The sequence below is a fragment of the Pituophis catenifer genome, unplaced genomic scaffold, assembly GCF_029215685.1.
Source record: "Pituophis catenifer annectens isolate HBS135680 unplaced genomic scaffold, rPitCat1.0.hap2 SCAF_18, whole genome shotgun sequence".
In the NCBI taxonomy this organism is placed as follows: Eukaryota; Metazoa; Chordata; class Lepidosauria; order Squamata; family Colubridae; genus Pituophis; species Pituophis catenifer.
In genome coordinates, this window is record NW_027256898.1 from 4,602,228 (window position 1) to 4,619,023 (window position 16,796).

The 16,796-nt window shown below is 46.8% G+C and overlaps 1 protein-coding gene across 1 annotated transcript in view; it reads right to left on the reverse strand.

Annotated features, from left to right (window-relative positions):
* AGRN (agrin) overlaps window positions 1-16,796 on the reverse strand; it is a 219,918-nt gene that overhangs the window by 128,462 nt on the left and 74,660 nt on the right. The window contains exon 3 of the mRNA XM_070956303.1: window positions 15,774-15,815. Coding sequence (XP_070812404.1) covers window positions 15,774-15,815 — 42 coding nt within the window. The remainder of the gene's footprint in view (window positions 1-15,773; window positions 15,816-16,796) is intronic.

Here is a 16,796-nt window from a genome sequence, read left to right on the forward strand (position 1 = left end):
TAACGGAGAAGGAGCACCTGGAGAAGGAATGTACATCTGTGGGGTGTCCTTCCTTCCTTCCTTTCAGATCTTGCCATGCCCAAAAATAGATTGTGTCACTAGAATATGAAGGAGTCTTGGGCTCTGGGGGCCAGAAGAGATCATCCAGCAGAGAGTGTTTCTCGCCTTTCCAGACACAGCACAAAAAAAAACCCCCATTCTTCTGTGCCTCCTCAATGACCTCAAGAGGCCAAAGGTCAGCTAATTTCCTAAAAGAACCAGGATTCTCTGGTAATGTTGTACTACTGACTAGAGCATACAAAACCTTTGCTAGACCAATTCTTGAATGCAGCTCATCTGTCTGGAACCCGCACTGCATATCAGACATAAATACAATCGAGAAAGTCCAGAGATATTTTACGAGAAGAGTCCTCCATTCCTCTAACTGCAATAAAATCCCTTATGCCACTCCAAATTTTGGGCTTAAGACAACTTAGAACTACACCGACTTCAGTCTGACCTAAGCATAGTACACAAAATTATCTGCCACAATGTCCTACCTGTCAATGACTACTTCAGCTTCAACCACAACAATACAAGAGCAAATAATAGATACAAACTCAAGGTAAACTGCTCCAAACTCGATTGCAGAAAATATGACTTCAGTAACAGAGTGGTCAGTGCCTGGAATGCACGACCTGACTCTGTGGTTTCTTCCCCAAACCCCCAAAACTTTAACCTTAGACTGTCTACTGTTGACCTCACCCCATTCCTTAGACGTCTGTAAGGGGGTGTGCATAAGTGCACCAGCGTGCCTTCCGTCCCTGTCCTAATATTCCTTTTTACTCTTACTCTTTTCATGTGTTCAAATCATGTTTATACTTTTACCTGTTATCTTATATATGCTTGACAAATAAATTTATGGTTATGATTATTAAGAATCCCACTCGTTCTTCAACCAGGCTTGGAAAGGGTGCGGATTTCAAGACTCGTGGCAAGATTTCACGCAAAGGGAAAATGAACACTGCCTTGTGGCCAGCTTCCCCATTAAATGCCACCATGGGTTATGCCAGCATGAACTCCTAGAAGGAACTGTTTTTAAGGAAAACTACTGTGGAGTAGTACACTTGCTCCTGGGGAGGAAAGCTATGGCAAATCTAGACAGCCTACTAAAAAGCAGAGACATCACCCTGCCAACAAAAGAGCGTATAGCCAAGGCGATGGTTTTCCCAGTTGCAACGGATGGCTGTGAAAGTTGGGACCACAAGGAAGGCTGAGCGCCAAAGAATGGAGGCCTTGGAACTCTGGTGCTGGAGAAGACTCCTGCGAGTCCCTTGGACTGCAAGGCGACCCAACCGGTCAGTCCTAGAGGAGATCAACCCTGACTGCTCTTTAGAAGGCCGGATCCTGAAGATGAAACTCAAATACTTTGGCCACCTAATGAGAAAGAAGGACTCACTGGAGAAGCGTCTCATGCTGGGAACGATGGGAGGGCAAAAGAAGAAGGGGACGGCAGAGAATGAGGTGGCTGGATGGAGTCACGGAAGCAGTCGGCGAGAGCTTCAATGGACTCTGGGGGATGGTAGAAGACAGGAAGGCCTGGAGGAACGTTGTCCATGGGGTCGCGATGGGTCGGACACGACTTCACAACTGACAACAACAACTTTGGAGTAAGCAGCTCCACTCTAGAAGGAGCCAAGGGAAAAGAATTCCTATTGTTTTCCCCCCCAGACTCTTCAACTGAGTGAAACGGCCTCTGTTTAACGCATTCATTAATAGCCGGCAGGGAAGATCCATAATTAAGCAGCCCCCCCCTCAAATGAATAACCTCTTGATAAAGCTAATAATGCGACCGGCTAATCCGTTTAGGCTTCAAAAGATACCCGCGGCTTATTAGCCAGGAATATTTTATTTATTGAGGCGTATTTTTCATCCGTATATCTCGCCCACCCCACATCGCCGTCCGGGAGACCCTCAGCGCACGATTAGACCCCGTCTCTCCGAGTAAGACGTTACCGAACAAACAATATCAGCCTGCCTACGGGATAATCCCCGATTACGAGTAAAATAGAGAGTAAGAAGATTTCTGACTACGCCAAGCTTTTCACGCGGCGAGGGAGAGTCTTGTGGGTTTCTTTTGATCTCCTGGTGCGAGTCTCTCGGGTTATGGAAGGAAACGAGTTCGAATGGGGGAACTGAGATGTCAAACTCTTCGGCAAATTCTGCCTTAACCCCTAATGTGATTTTTTTCCCTCCCCCATTCATAATTCTTGCAAGAGTCTTCTTTAACGAGATTTATGGAAAAGAACGGAATGGAATTAAAGAACTCCAACAACGGAATGGCTTCCTACTTAAAACCACCATATCCTCATATCCTAAACCACCCTGGGAAGCTTTCTGGGGGGGGGTTTCTCTCCCTGTAATCCGGTGAGAGAGGTAGCTCTGTTCGCTAATAACAGGAAAATCTTGCAGCTAGCTGTGTGGAGGCAACTGGGCCTCCTGAATCTTGATCAGCCTGTAAACTAACCATGACAAACCACTCAGCTGCTACCGTGTTCCTCATCGTCTGGTCTAATGGAAAGACGCAATCAGCCCAGGGTGAAATCCAGCAGGTTCTGACAGGTTCTGGAGAACCGGTAGTGGAAATTTTGAGTAGTTCAGAGAACAGGCAAATAACTCCTCTAGCTGGCCCCAGAGTGGGGTGGGAATGGAGGTTTTGCAGTATCCTTCCCCCAGGAGTCAGGAGGGAATGGGGATTTTGCAATATCCCTCCCCTGGAGTGGGGTGGGGATGGGGATTTTGCAGTATCCTTTCCCTGGAGTGGGGTGGGAATGGAGATTTTGCAGTATCCTTCCCCTGGAGTGGGGTGGGAATGGGAACGATGGAGGGTAAAAGAAGAAGGGGACGGCAGAGAACGAAGTGGCTGGATGGAGTCACGGAAGCAGTCGGCAGGAGCTTAAATGGACTCTGGAGGATGGTAGAGGACAGGAAGGCCTGGAGGAACATGATCCATGGGGTCGCGATGGGTCGGACACGACTTCGCAACTAACAACAAAAAAGCTTCCCCAGTCACACAGGTGCTTGGTGGTTTATAAAGAGAGCCCAGCTTTTCAAACTGGCACTAAAGGGCCGCATCAGACCCGACAAGCTACCGGCTTTAGTTGCAACTGCTGAAGCAAGAAAAGAAAATTCAAAGCAAGTCTTGGAATTGCCAGCAATGAGCTCTCCATGGTCCTGCAACTGCTGCCTCCCTGCCGCTTTCCTTAAGCTCCCTCAAAACGTTCAGCCCCGAGCAAAGTTGCTTTATTTCTGGGAAAGCATGACACACTGTTCCTGTGCGTTGCGGCCCTCGACAATTTCCCTGCCTAAGTGGTTGACAACTGCGTAGATCTGGCTGCCTTGAAGGCCCTAGGAAGGGAACAAATTTGTCAACAACACACACCCCTAAACCAGATACGGATGCCAAGAGATGCAGCTGCACGACACGCTAAAACTTGAGTTGGGTCTAATGTTGTGCTTTCGTGGCCCGGACAGATGCTATCCAATTGGATAGCAATAGCACTTAGACTTGTATACTGCTTCACAGGGCTTTTACAGCCCTTTCTAAGCAGTTTACAGAGTCAGCCCTATTGCTGACCCAACAATCTGGGTCCTCATTTGACCCACCTCGGAAGGAGGGAAGTCTGAGTCAACTTTGAGCCAGTTGGTCAGGATCGAACTGCTGGCGGTGGGCAGACTTAGCCTGCAATACTGCATTCTAACCACTGGGAGGGAGGGAGGGAGAAAGGGAGGGAGGGAGGGAGGGAGGGAGGAAGGAAGGAAGGAAGGAAGGAAGGAAGGAATAATAATACTTAGACTATTCTATCCTATCCTATCCTATCCTATCCTATCCTATCCTATCCTATCCTATCCTATTCCATTCCATTTTTCTAATTCTAATTCATTCTATTCCATTCTATTCCATTCCATTCCATTCCATTCCATTCCATTCCATTCCATTTTTCTAATTCTAATTCATTCTAATTCTAATTCTAATTCTAATTCATTCTATTCTATTCTATTCTATTCTATTCTATTCTATTCTATTCTATTCTATTCTATTCTATTCTATTCTATTCTATTCTATTCTATTCCATTCCATTCCATTCCATTTTTCTAATTCTAATTCATTCTATTCTGTTCTGTTCTGTTCTGTTCTGTTCTGTTCTGTTCTGTTCTATTCCATTCCATTTTTCTAATTCTATTCTATTCTATTCTATTCTATTCTATTCTATTCTATTCTATTCTATTCTATTCTATTCTATTCTATTCTATTCTATTCTCCTTCCTTCTTTCCTCATTCCATTCCATTCCATTCCATTCTATTCTGGAGAAACGAAGTGAAGATTCATCCGAGCCCTGTCATCTTTAGACCACACGGTACAGGATAAAGATATTTCTATGACAACACAGAAGAGATAAGAGCAAAGGTGTTGTTTTTTTTTCCCCTCTTGTAAAGAACTCGTGGCAAAACGGTGCCGAAAGTTAATCAAGGATTAACATCGAGGGGCACAGCTGGATCATTTGAACCTCGGTTTTAATTATGGAGGGTTTCTATTTTAGGGGGAGATTTGTGCAAATACTACTGTCATCAGATTCTAAGATGCCCGCTGTGTTTTATTTGCTTTAGTCATGGGGAGAAGCTGGACAGAGGGGCCTTGTGGTCAAGGAAGTGAGGCCAGTTAAAAAAGGAAGTGCAAACTGTAAGCTCATAAACCAGGTTTTTTTTTTCAACCTTGGCGACTTTTAAGAGGCGTGGACTTCAACTCCCAGAATTCCCCATGCTGGTTGGGGAATTCTGGGAGTTGCAAGTCCACGCCTCTTAAAAGTAAAGTTGCCGAGTTTTAAGAAACAACTGGACTAATTCTCCCTCCTCCTTGGCTTTTCAAACTAAAGGAGGCACTTTGTCAAGAGCGATTTCGGCTGCAAGCAATGATGTAGCAGCCTCTGTTTAAAAAAAAAAAAGCATTCCCTTTCGGTTCATATCTAACGGTCTGCTCCATATTGAAACAGGGATGGCAATCTTACCCCCACCAAACTCTTAAAAAGAAAAAAGAAAAAAAAAACAGGCATTTGCTTTCTATGCCAAACCACTGCCATCTCAGCAGGTGCTCCTCCCTCCGACGGATTGCTGCAAAAAATTTTAAGCAGGAGAAGGTACACACCTTTCCCTTCTAATCAGCTAATTGGCAGAGAGAGAGAGAGAGAGAGAGAGAGAGAGAGAGAGAGAGGGAGGGAGGGAGGGAGGGAGAGGGAAAGGGAGAGAGATAGGAGGGTAGGTAGATAGGAAGATAGATAGGAAGGTAGGTAGGTATGTAGGTAGATAGGTAGGTAGGTAAGAAAAGAAAGAAAGAAAGAAAGAAAGAAAGAAAGAAAGAAAGAAAGAAAGAAAGAAAGAAAGAAAGAAAGAAAGAAAGAAAGAAAGAAAGAAAGAAAGAAAGATAGGTAGGAAGGTAGGTAGGAAGGTAGGTAGATAGACAGGTAGATAGGTAGGTAGGAAAAGATAGATAGGAAGGTAGGTAGATAGACAGACAGATAGATAGAAAGGTAGGTAGATAGGTAGGAAAGTAGGTAGGGATGTAGGAAAAGATAGATGATAGATAGATAGATAGATAGATAGATAGATAGATAGATAGATAGATAGATAGATAGATAGAGAGGAAGGTAGGTAGGTAGGTAGGTAGGTAGACAGACAGACAGATAGGAAGGTAGGTAGGTAGATAGGTAGGAAGGTAGGTAGGTAGCTAGATAGGTAGGAAGGTAGGTAGGTAGGAAGGAAAAGATAGATAGATAGATAGATAGATAGATAGATAGATAGATAGATAGATAGATAGAAAGGTAGGTAGGTAGGTAGGTAGGCAGGAAAGAAGAAGGTAGGTTGGTAGATAGATAGGTCGGTAGATAGATAGGAAGGTAGGTAGGTAGGTAGTAAGACAGGTAGGAAAGTAGGTAAGTAGATAGATAGATAGATAGATAGATAGATAGATAGATAGATAGATAGATAGGGGATTTAGGGGGGGGGAGAGAGAGAGAGAGAGAGAGAGAGAGAGAGAGAGAGAGAGAGAGAGAGATGGAGATGCAAAACGTGCAGCTATCCTGATATTTTTGGAACCAAACACCAAATGCTCCCGTTCTCCATGTACTTACGTCATAAAACGTGGTTAATTTTGGCCCTGAACCACCTTTCATAAAAAGGAATTTAGTGTCCACGGATACACGCTTCTCAATTCCTTGCGCCATGGAGAAAGAGTTTACCCCAATCCTTGCCCAGCTAAAGCCATGCCTCTCAGTAATGTACTTCCCACGCCTCTCATTTGAGGTGTGCGTGTGTGTTTGTGCATGTCTGCAGCACAACAACACCCTGTTTTACAAGTCAGTGCCTTCCTCCCCAGGTCAACCCAAGAGTTTCCTGATGATTAGGAGGCTGGAGGCTAAAACGTATGAAGAACGGTTGCAGAAATTGGGTATATCTAATTTAATGAAAAGGAGGACTAGGGGAGACAGGATAGCAGTCTTCCAATATCTCAGGGGCTGCCCCAAAGAAGAGGGAGTCAAGCTATTCTCCAAAGCACCTGAGGGCAGGACGAGAAGCAACAGGTGGAAACTAATCAAGGAGAGAAGCTACTTAGAACTAAGGAGGAATTTCCTGAGAGTTAGAATAATTAACCCGTGGAACAACTTGCCACCAGAAGTTGTGAATGCTCCAACATTGTAAGTTTTTAAGAAGATGTTGGATAACCATTTTGTCTGAAGTGGTGTAGGGTTTCCTGCCTGAGCAGGGGGTTGAACTAGAAGACCTCCGAGGTCCCTTCCAACTCTTGTTATTCTATTAAATTCTGTGGAAACAGAAGCAAAGGGAGGGGGAGGAATCCTTCGGGATCTCAGCACGCAGCTTCCTTTTTCCCCAAAGGATCTGGGCCGCAGACAGCTCTTCAGAAAGCCTCCAATTTATGGCAGCCTCGGAGGAATCGGCCCACCCGGGTGTGAAGGGCCGGGAACTCGTCGCACAGGTCCCATTAATAATGCCTGGGCAGGGTAGATAAAGAAGCAGGCGCCGAGAGAGAGAGAGAGAGAGAGAGAATAAACGGTGCGGTTGATTGATGGCCTCGGTCCTTAAAAGAGGCGCTTCCTCCACCGCCATTGGGCAAGGCTCTCCCTGGGGGGACCAGCGGGAGTTCATCTTTGGCTGGGTCGTCCTGTGTCCCACCCACCGACCCACCCATTCATCCCGCCGCCGTCTTCCAATTCAGCAGCTTAAAACCTGCCATCCCCTTCTGAGCTCACCCAAAGCCCCTGGGCCTGATTAGGAGAGGCATCCCGGATGGCCCCAGAGGGTTACTCCACTTGCAAACATCTGTGTGTGCGAGTGTGTGTGTGTGTGTGTGTTTCACTGTTGCGTTTGTGACCCATATTTCTGAAGTTCTCATTTCTCATTTCGGAGCTGCCGGGGAAATGGGAGAGCGAGTGGGGATCAGAGAGAGGGAGGGAGGGAGGGAGGAAGAGTCCTCTAACTGCAATAAAAATCCCTTATGCCACCCAGACTCCAAATTTTGGGCTTAAGACAACTTAGAACTACGCCGACTTCAGTCTGACCGAAGCGTAGCACATAAAATTATTTGCCACAATGTCCTTCCTGTCAATGACCACTTCAGCTTCAACCACAATAATACACGAGCAAGTAATAGATACAAACTCAAGGTAAACCGCTCCAAACTCGATTGCAGAAAATACGACTTCAGTAACAGAGTGGTCAATGCCTGGAATGCACGACCTGACTCTGTGGTTTCTTCCCCAAACCCCCAAAACTTTCACCTTAAACTGTCTACTGTTGACCTCACCCCATTCCTAAGAGGTCTGTAAGGGGTTTATGCATAAGTGCACCAGCGTGCCTTCTGTCCCTGTCCTAATATTCCTTTTTTACTTACTCTTTTCATGTATTCAAATTACGTTTATACTTTTAACTGCTACCTTACATATGCTTGACAAAAAAACTTATAGTTATGATTATGAGGGAGGAAGAGAGAGGAAGAGAAAGAGAAACAATTAGGGAGAGAAAGAAAGAGAGGGTGAGAGAGAGAGAGGGAAGGAGGGAGAGAAGGAGAAACAGAAAGAGAGAGGGCGGGAGGGAGAGAGAGGTAGAGAAAGAAAGAGAGGGGAGAGAGAGGGAGGGAGGGAGAGAAAGAGAAAGAAAAAGAGGGAGGGAGGGAAAGAGAGAGGGAGAGAAAGAAAGAGGATGAGAGGGGGGGAGGGAGAGAAAGAGAAACAGAAAGAGAGAGGGAGGGAGGGAGGGAAGGAAGGAGAAAGAGATAGGGAGAGAAGGAAAGAGAGCTTGAGAGAGATAGGGAAGGGAGGGAGAGAAAGAGAGAGGGAGGGAGGGAAAGAGATAGGGAAAGAAAGAGAGGATGAGAGAGAGGGAGGGAGGGAGAGAAAGAGAGAATGAAAGAGAGGGTGAGAGAGAGAGGGAGATAAAGAAAGGGAGGGAAAAAGAAAAAAGATAGGGGGAGAAAGAAAGGATGAGAGAGGATGAGAGAGAGAGGGAGGGAGAGAAAGAGAAACAGAAAGAGAGAGGGAGGGAGGGAAAGAGATAGGGAGAGAAAGAGAGAGAGGGAGGGGGGAGAGAGAGAGAGGAAGAGAAAGAGAGAAAGAGAAACAGATAGGGAGAGAGAAAGAAAGGGGGAGAGAGAGAGAGAGGGAGAAATGAAGAACTGTTTTCAAGAGTTGTGGATGTCCACATTTTTTTGGGAGAGGGTGGGGGAAAGAGACACTAGGACAGGGAATCTTTATTTAGTAGCCAGGCCTTTTGCCCCGCCCTCCCACCCCCCATCATTAGGACAGCTTTTTAAGTTCCTCCCCTGCTCACAACATCCCTGAAGGGTAGACCACACCGAATACCGAGATGTAGAAACTTTCAGAAGAGAGAATGAAACCATATCCCTGCTTCTGCGTCTCTCTCTCTCCTCTCTTAATCCAAGTCTAAATTCCCAAAGATCCCCTCCTTAAACGGAAGACGGGCATCGAAACCAGATTTACCAATAAATGAATTCCTTTCTTTATTGAATTTATTGATATTGAATTTATTTATTTACTTTATCAAGTGACATTTATGTACCTGAAAACAGTCGTCAAACTCACTCTCTCTCTCTCTTCATTTCTGGGGGGGGAAGGAAAAAAATAACAGCCTCAACCCCCCCGCCCCCCAATGATATAAAAAAAAGTATTTCGTGGGAATGTGGTACCTCGTTGCCCTTGGTTACCTGGAAAAATGGTGGGGGGGGGAAAGGAGAGTCACTCATCTTCCCCTACCGGACCCGGCTTGGTTAACCGGATGCAAATGACTCCGGGGCGCGTGCCAAGTCGGAGAAGATGAAAAGGCCAAAGCAAACAGGAGGAGGGGAAGGGGAAGGATAAAAGAATCCCACCTCCCCAGGTGAAGCTCCTGAATCCAAAAACAAGAAAAGGTTGCATGGATTTTGGGGTGGGGGGTGGGGGCTGTTTCAAGCTCAGGGCGCCCCTCCCATCCACCCTGCAAATCCTGATCTGTCTTCCCTAAAAACCTTTTTTTAAAAAATAAAATAAAATAAAATAAAATAAAACTAAACAAGCTCAGTTTTGTTACGGGGGATTGGTGCGTGGGGGGGGGAAATATGCAAGAGGGCCCGAAACCATGTAGGTGAGTTCAGGGGTGGGCTTCAAAAATTTTAGCAAGGGGTTCTCTGCCTGGTTGCTGGGTGGGCGTGGCCTAGTTGGTTTCCTGCACCACAGCAGGGGGGTAGGGCGTTTTTGCCCTCCCCAGGCTCCAGAGGCTTTTCTCAAGCCTCCGGGAGGGCGAAAACAGCCTCCCCAGGCTCCGGAGGCTGAAAAAAGACCCATTTCCGGCCTTCCCGAACTTCTAGTAGGCCTGTTTTTCGCCCTCCCCAAGCCTCCATGTACGCCCTGCACTTACCTGCATCCAAAACGGGCCACATGGGGACTCCTGGGAGGGGCAGGGCGGAGTGGGCGGGGCCACTCAGGAGCGGGATTTAGGGGTTCTCAGAACTGCACAGAATCTTAGCTAGAGTTTCTCGCGAATCCCCAGCAGCTCACCTCTGGGTGGGGAAGTGAGGGAGAGGGGGTTTACGTTTTGCTTCTGGGTTCAATTTAAGGTGTTGGTTACAAGTCGTCCCCGATTTACGACCATGACGGAGCCCTCAAAACTTTCCATAGCTAAGCCAAGGTAGTGGTTGCAGTCTAGCTGCCACCCGTTTTGCACCTGTGGCTTGTTCAGTGAATCGCGACAGCTGTTAGGCGAATCAAGCCGTCGTTAAGCAGTTAGGGTTGATCTCCTCTAGGACTGACCAGTTGGATGGCCTTGCAGTCCAAGGGACTCACAGGAGTCTTCTCCAGCACCAGAGTTCAAAGGCCTCCATTCTTTGGCGCTCAGCCTTCCTTGTGGTCCCAACTTTCACAACCATCCGTTGCAACTGGGAAAACCATCGCCTTGGCTATACGCTCTTTTGTTGGCAGGGTGATGTCTCTGCTTTTTAGTATGCCGTCTAGATTTGCTATCTAGCTATCTTTAGCTTTAGTAAGCTATCTAGATTATCTAGATATCTCGAAAACCCCACGGACAGTACCAAAAGAGATCCCAAAATTTGAGCTTTCCGGCGAATCATAGATTAGCCTTTCTTACGGTCCCACTTTCACAGCCAGACATTTTAATTGGGAAAACCGGAGCCTTCATTTCAAGCAAGCGACGCTACACCTACATTATATCTTTAAACTCGATGCCCAATGATAGATTAATCGCTTTTTTTTAATAAAAAAAATCTCCAACAAAGAAGAGAAGAGAGATGGCAAATCGTTAATTGTTCCTCCTTTAAAACTGGCTTGACAGCAAGGGTGTTTGAAAATGGTAGAAGAAAAACAAAAGTTTTTTTTTTCCCCTCTCCCCTTTTTATTTTACCTGCCTGGGGAAACACACAACCTCTATTATATTAAGTAGAGGATAAAAGATGCCCTGAGAGCGAGCAAAATCTCTTTGTTTTCCATGCGTCCGTCCATAACTTCTCCCAAGCCCTAAACCTTAAGTCTTTATTACGAGATGTAGAAAGATATGTCAGTTCTCTTCCGCGCGGGCAGTCGTCGTGATGGATGGCAGAGAAATAATTAGTGCAATTAAATAAATGTCCTGTTTATCGCTCTGGGGAGGAGACGAGGCTGGCTTGGAAGTCACACCAGGTCTGAGGAGGGAAGGGGTAGCCTGGAAGACTTGTAAAGCTTTGCCAATCCGGAGCCGGCCAGTTCCAAGGAGAGCTTTCCGTGTAGCGAAGACTCCCGCGGAGAATAAAGAGAAACCTTGCTAAACCAATGCTTCTCGAGATCTCAGATGGACGCTCGCGACAAACCCGTTCGACTTGCTCAGAATTGGGATCCAGTGCCCCCTTCCCCCCCCAAGATCATCTAGATCAGGGATGCCCAATCTGGCCAGCGGAGTGCTTAGATCTGGCTCGAGGGGTCTCCCTAGAAACAGTGAAGGACCGGTCCGCGGTGCAGTGGTGGGATCCTCCCAGTTTTTAACAACCGGTTCGGTGATCGCCTGATGCGCGCTGTGTGCAGTTTGAAGAAATCTTCACTTCCTGGTTTCTTCGGAGGCGTAACACAGCTGATTCGCGCGGCAATCTGCTCTACCGCGCGAATCATCTGAGAAGATAAAGGTCGGAAAATAGCGCGGGTGGGTGGGCCCATCTGATTGTCAAGGAGAACCGGTTTGCTCCCAGCTGATCGTCAGAGCTACCGATTCGCCCGAACCGGTCCGAACTGGTAGAATTCCACCACTGCCGTAGTGCCTCTTCCAGCGAAAACAGAGCTCGGGAGGGCTGCATACGGCTCTTCTGAGCTCCATTTTCATTGGCAGAGGGTTGCAGGAGGCCATCGCAGCCGAAAACGGAACTCGGGAGCCCGTTTTCGCTGGTAGAGGCCCCTCCGACATGAGTGACGTTGAATTGGCCACGCCCCCTGGCCACGCACATCCCGCCCACTCCACATGATCAAACACAACCCTGATGCGGCGGTCAATGAAATCGAGTTTGTCGCCCCTGATCTAGATAAAAAACCAAGCCACAGGTGCGGAGTCTCCCAAAAAATACTCCGCTTTGATTTTGGAAGGGAATTTGAGCCTCCCACGCTGAGCTTTGGGGAGCAATTAGGCTGTGAGGTATTATCCTCACTTCTGTCCGCAAATTGCAATCCACCTGGAAAGGGGACCACCAGGGGATGCCAGACTAAAAATATAAACCTCCCTCTAGAGGGGAAGGGGAACGAGCTGCGTGCGAATTCTTCCCGAGATAATCACGCTCTTTGAAGTCGCTTGGTAACCGAGTTACTTCACTTTAAAAAAAAAAAAATTAAATGATCGGTATCCAGCCTTCCACACTTTCTCCTTGCAAAGCCCCCCCCCCAAAGGCAGAGACAATTCGGGGAGGGGTCTCAAAGAAACAACGCTGATTACCTTTCACTGGAGGAACCCATTGGCAATTCCTTGCCGGTTCCATGAGCATCTGGAAGCAATTGTCTAAGAGCCACAGATATATATCACGATCGAGGGGGAAAAGCTGAATGGATGCAAACTCCAGGCTCATTATCCACACCCTGGGTGGGTTTTACTCGGATACGGCAGTGAATTCAAATGAAATATATAGGTCTACATTTGTGGGCTGCCTCGACAGCCACGAGCAGAATTATTTGGGGATTACGCTGTCTCCGGCAACCGTCGTGGGATGGGCATGTTTTTAAAAAAGGGAATAAATGTTAGAAGAGGCTGGTCATCTCTATAACTGTCTGGTTTGGCTCAGCAACCCAACAAGACAGACACAGACTTCAGAGGATCATTAGAACTGCAGGAAAAAACCATGGCTACCAACCTGCCTTCCATGGAGGACCTGTCTACTGCACGAGTCAAAAAGAGGGCTGGGAAAGTATCTACAGACCCCTCACATCCTGGACATAAACTGTTCCAATTCCTACCCTCAAAAAGACGCTATAGAGCACTGCACACCAGAACAAGTAGACACAAGGACAGTTTTTCCCCCAAACGCCATCACTCTGCTAAACAAATAATTCCCTCAACACTGTCAAACTATTCACTAAGTCTGCACTACTATTACTATTAGTCTTCTCATCGTTCTAATCACCCATCTCCACCCACTGCATGACTGTATGACTCTAACTTTGTTGCTTGTATCCTTATGATTTATATTGATTGTTTCCTAGTATGATTCGATTGCTTATTTGTACCCTATGACTATCATTAAGTGTTGTACCTTATGATTCTTAATGAACATATCTTTTCTTTTTATGTACACTGAGAGCCTATGCACCAGAGACAAATTCCTTGTGTGTCCAATCACACTTGGCCAATAAAGAATTCTATTCTATTCTATTCTATTCTATTCTATTCTATTCTATTCTATTCTATTCTATTCTATTCTATTCTATTCTATTCTATTCTACTCTACTCTACTCTACTCTACTCTACTCTACTCTACTAAACTTAGTTTATCAGCGCCCACATTCCAGGGTTAAGTGCCATTCCAGTTCTTCCATTTAGGTTTTTTTATTCTGGGGCTCTTCCTCATGAGAGCATCCTGGGGAAGGGGGCTTCTATTTAGGACAGGGGTAGACAACTCCTCCCTCCCCACAGATTTACTTGCCAAGCATTTCCACAACTCCCTTGGGTATATACCGAGCATTTGGGTGAGAGCCACACAGCGTAATCATCATTTCCTTTGCATGAATTTGTGGTTATTATCACCGGCATGTAAAAAGCTTCTGGCGGAAATTCGAAGGCATGATAATTCTTCAGTGTCCAAATCGCAGGTAGCCCTCGACTTATGACGATATCCAAAGCTCCATGGCGAAGCAAAGAGGTTGGTTAAACTGAGCCGCGTCTGATTTTTTTTTTACAACCTTTTGGCCACCGTCGTTAAATGAACCGCGCCGCCGTTAAGTGAATCTGGCTCCCCCCCACGGAGTTTGCTCAACGGCTGGGAAGGTCACAAACAGTGGCCGTGTGACACACACATACCCAGGGTCATCGTAAATACGTGCCAAGCACCCCAATTTGGATGGCGGGACTTTAGGGAGGCTGCAATGGTTAGATACAGATTAACAGAGTCAGAAGGGACCTTGGAGGTCATCTAGTCCAACCCCCACCTGCCCAAGCAGGAGACCCTACACCATTTCTGACAAATGGCAGTCCAGTCTCTTCTTGAAAGCCTCCAGTTGCTAAGTGTGTAAGGTTGTAAGTGTCAGCATTCTGATGCTGCCATAAAAAGACGAGGCTTGACTTTTCACCTACTTATTTTCTCTGTAGATAATATCCCCTAGGAGATGGGAGGGGAGGGGGACATTCCTGTGGGCTGAGGTCAGAAGCTGGGGAGACTGACTTGGAAGATGGGCCAATGAGAAGATGAGAATTGGGGAACGGAAAGGGAAGGGTTTGGGGGTCAGAGGGTTAGTATCGGCTACGACGAAGTGGGGGCCAGATCTGTCGTACTCAATAAATGGAATATTTCAGCAAAGATTCATTGTTTGGGAGTGCAATTTATTTGAGATGACATCGAAACCTGACAGTAAGTGTGTTGTAAGGTGCTAAGTGTGTAAAGTGTGTGGACCAGCTATAAGTTACTTTTTTTCCGTGTCCGTTGTGACTTCGTACAGTCACTAAACAAATGTTTGTAAATTGAGGACTACCTGCAAATCACGCCAGTTTGTCTTCAAACGAATCCGACAATTTGGGAGGATTTAAGGACCCGTCTGATACGCCTCCTTTTCCTCCCATTTTTATAAATCAGATGAAGCTGACCAACTGATCCCATTTCCTATAGCCGTGATGGCGAACCGATGGCACACGTGCCACAGATGGCACGCGTAGCCATATCGGTGGGCACGCGAGCTCGGCTCCGGTGTGCGCTTATTTTCAGGCTTTCTGGGCCCACCAGAAGTAGGGAAACAGATTGTTTCCTGCCTCAGAGGGCCTCGGGGGGTGGGGGGGTGAAGGCCTGTTTTTCTCTCTCACCTAGCTCCAGAGCCTCTCTAGGAGTCTGGGGAGGGCGAAAACTGCCTTCCTCACCCCCCACCTCCCCGGAGGCCCTCCAGAGGCCCAAAACGGTCGGAAGTTGCAAACAGGCCGTTTCTGGCTTCTGGAGGGCCTCCGGGGGGCAGTTGGGAAGGCTGTTTTTGCCCTCCCCAGACTCCTAGGGAGGCTCTGGAGCCAGGTGAGAGAGAGAAAAACTGGCCTACCGGGCCATTATGTGCCAGGAGCGGTGGGAGTAGAGGGGGTTGTGCACGCATGTGGGTGACCCCCCCCGGCACGCGATGGCAAAAAGGATAGCCATCATTGTCCTATAGCAATCTGAATCCTTATTCCGTAAGATTGCCATTAGGGGTTATAATTAATCTCTGGGACAGCAGGATAAGACATTTATGAATTTCTATGATATATTGGCACCAATATATCCTGACAGGAAACCCATCGCAGAAAATAAAAGAAGATTGCTTATTGCTTGTTTGTCTTTTTCTTCTTGCTTTTCTTTTTCGTTTGCGGAAGAACTGTTCTAAATTGAAATTGAAATTATACTTCTGTATTTAGAAGCGTCAGCGGATTAGATTAGAACAGGTCAAGAGTTAAAAGAGAGTTGCTTCCCTTCAAGAATTTCCAAACCTTCAAGCAAGGAGAAAAGCCAAGATCTGAATTTTTTTTTTTTTTAACAACTTACCATCTTGGGGCACTGCCTGCGGGAAGTAATTCACCGGTTTATCTACAAAAGAAAAGAAAGAGAGAAAAAAAATGAAGACATGAATATCAGAAAACGTGTGTAGCCGCTGAACTGTTTTGTTCCCCCCTTTTGTTTACAGGAAACTGAGAATTATAAATGATAAACCCTTCATACAATTGGCCTCTAAAGCAGTGGTGAAATCCAATTTTTTTTTTTACTACCGGTTCTGTGGGCGTGGCTTGGTGGGCGTGGCTTGGTGGACATGGCAGGGGAAAGATACTGCAACATCTCCATTCCCTCCCCACTCCAGGGGAAAGATACTGCAAAATCTTCATTCCCACCCCACTCCAGAGGAAAGATAATGCAAAATCCCCATTCCTTCCCCACTCCTGGGGGAAGGATACTGCAAAAACTCCATTCCCACCCCACTCCAGAGGAAAGATAATGCAAAATCCCCATTCCCACCCCACTCCTGGGGGAAGGATACTGCAAAATCTCCATTCCCTCCCCACTCCAGGGAAAGATACTGCAAAATCTCCATTCCCTCCCCACTCCTGGGGGACGATACTGCAAAATCTCCATTCCCACCCCACTCCAGGGGAAAGATACTGCAAAATCCCCATTCCCTCCCCACTCCAGGGGAAAGATATTGCAAAATCTCCATTCCCACCCCACTCCAGGGGAAAGATATTGCAAAATCTCCATTCCCACCCCACTTCAGGGGAAAGATATTGCAAAAATCCCCATTCCCTCCCGACTCCTGGGGGAAGGATATTGCAAAATCTCCATTCCCACCCCACTCTGGGGCCAGCTAGAAGAGGTATTTGCCGGTTCTCCGAACTACTCAAAATTTCCACTGCCGGTTCTCCAGAACCTGTCAGAACCTGCTGGATTTCACCCCTGCTCCGAGTGAATTTTGAGAGCTGCCCAATGCACCCCCTCTTCACCCCTTCCTTCTCCCCAAGTGAGGCTGCCTGTTGCTCCCGTGAAGGAGTTAACTCATCTGGGTCTTCCCTGCTTCCA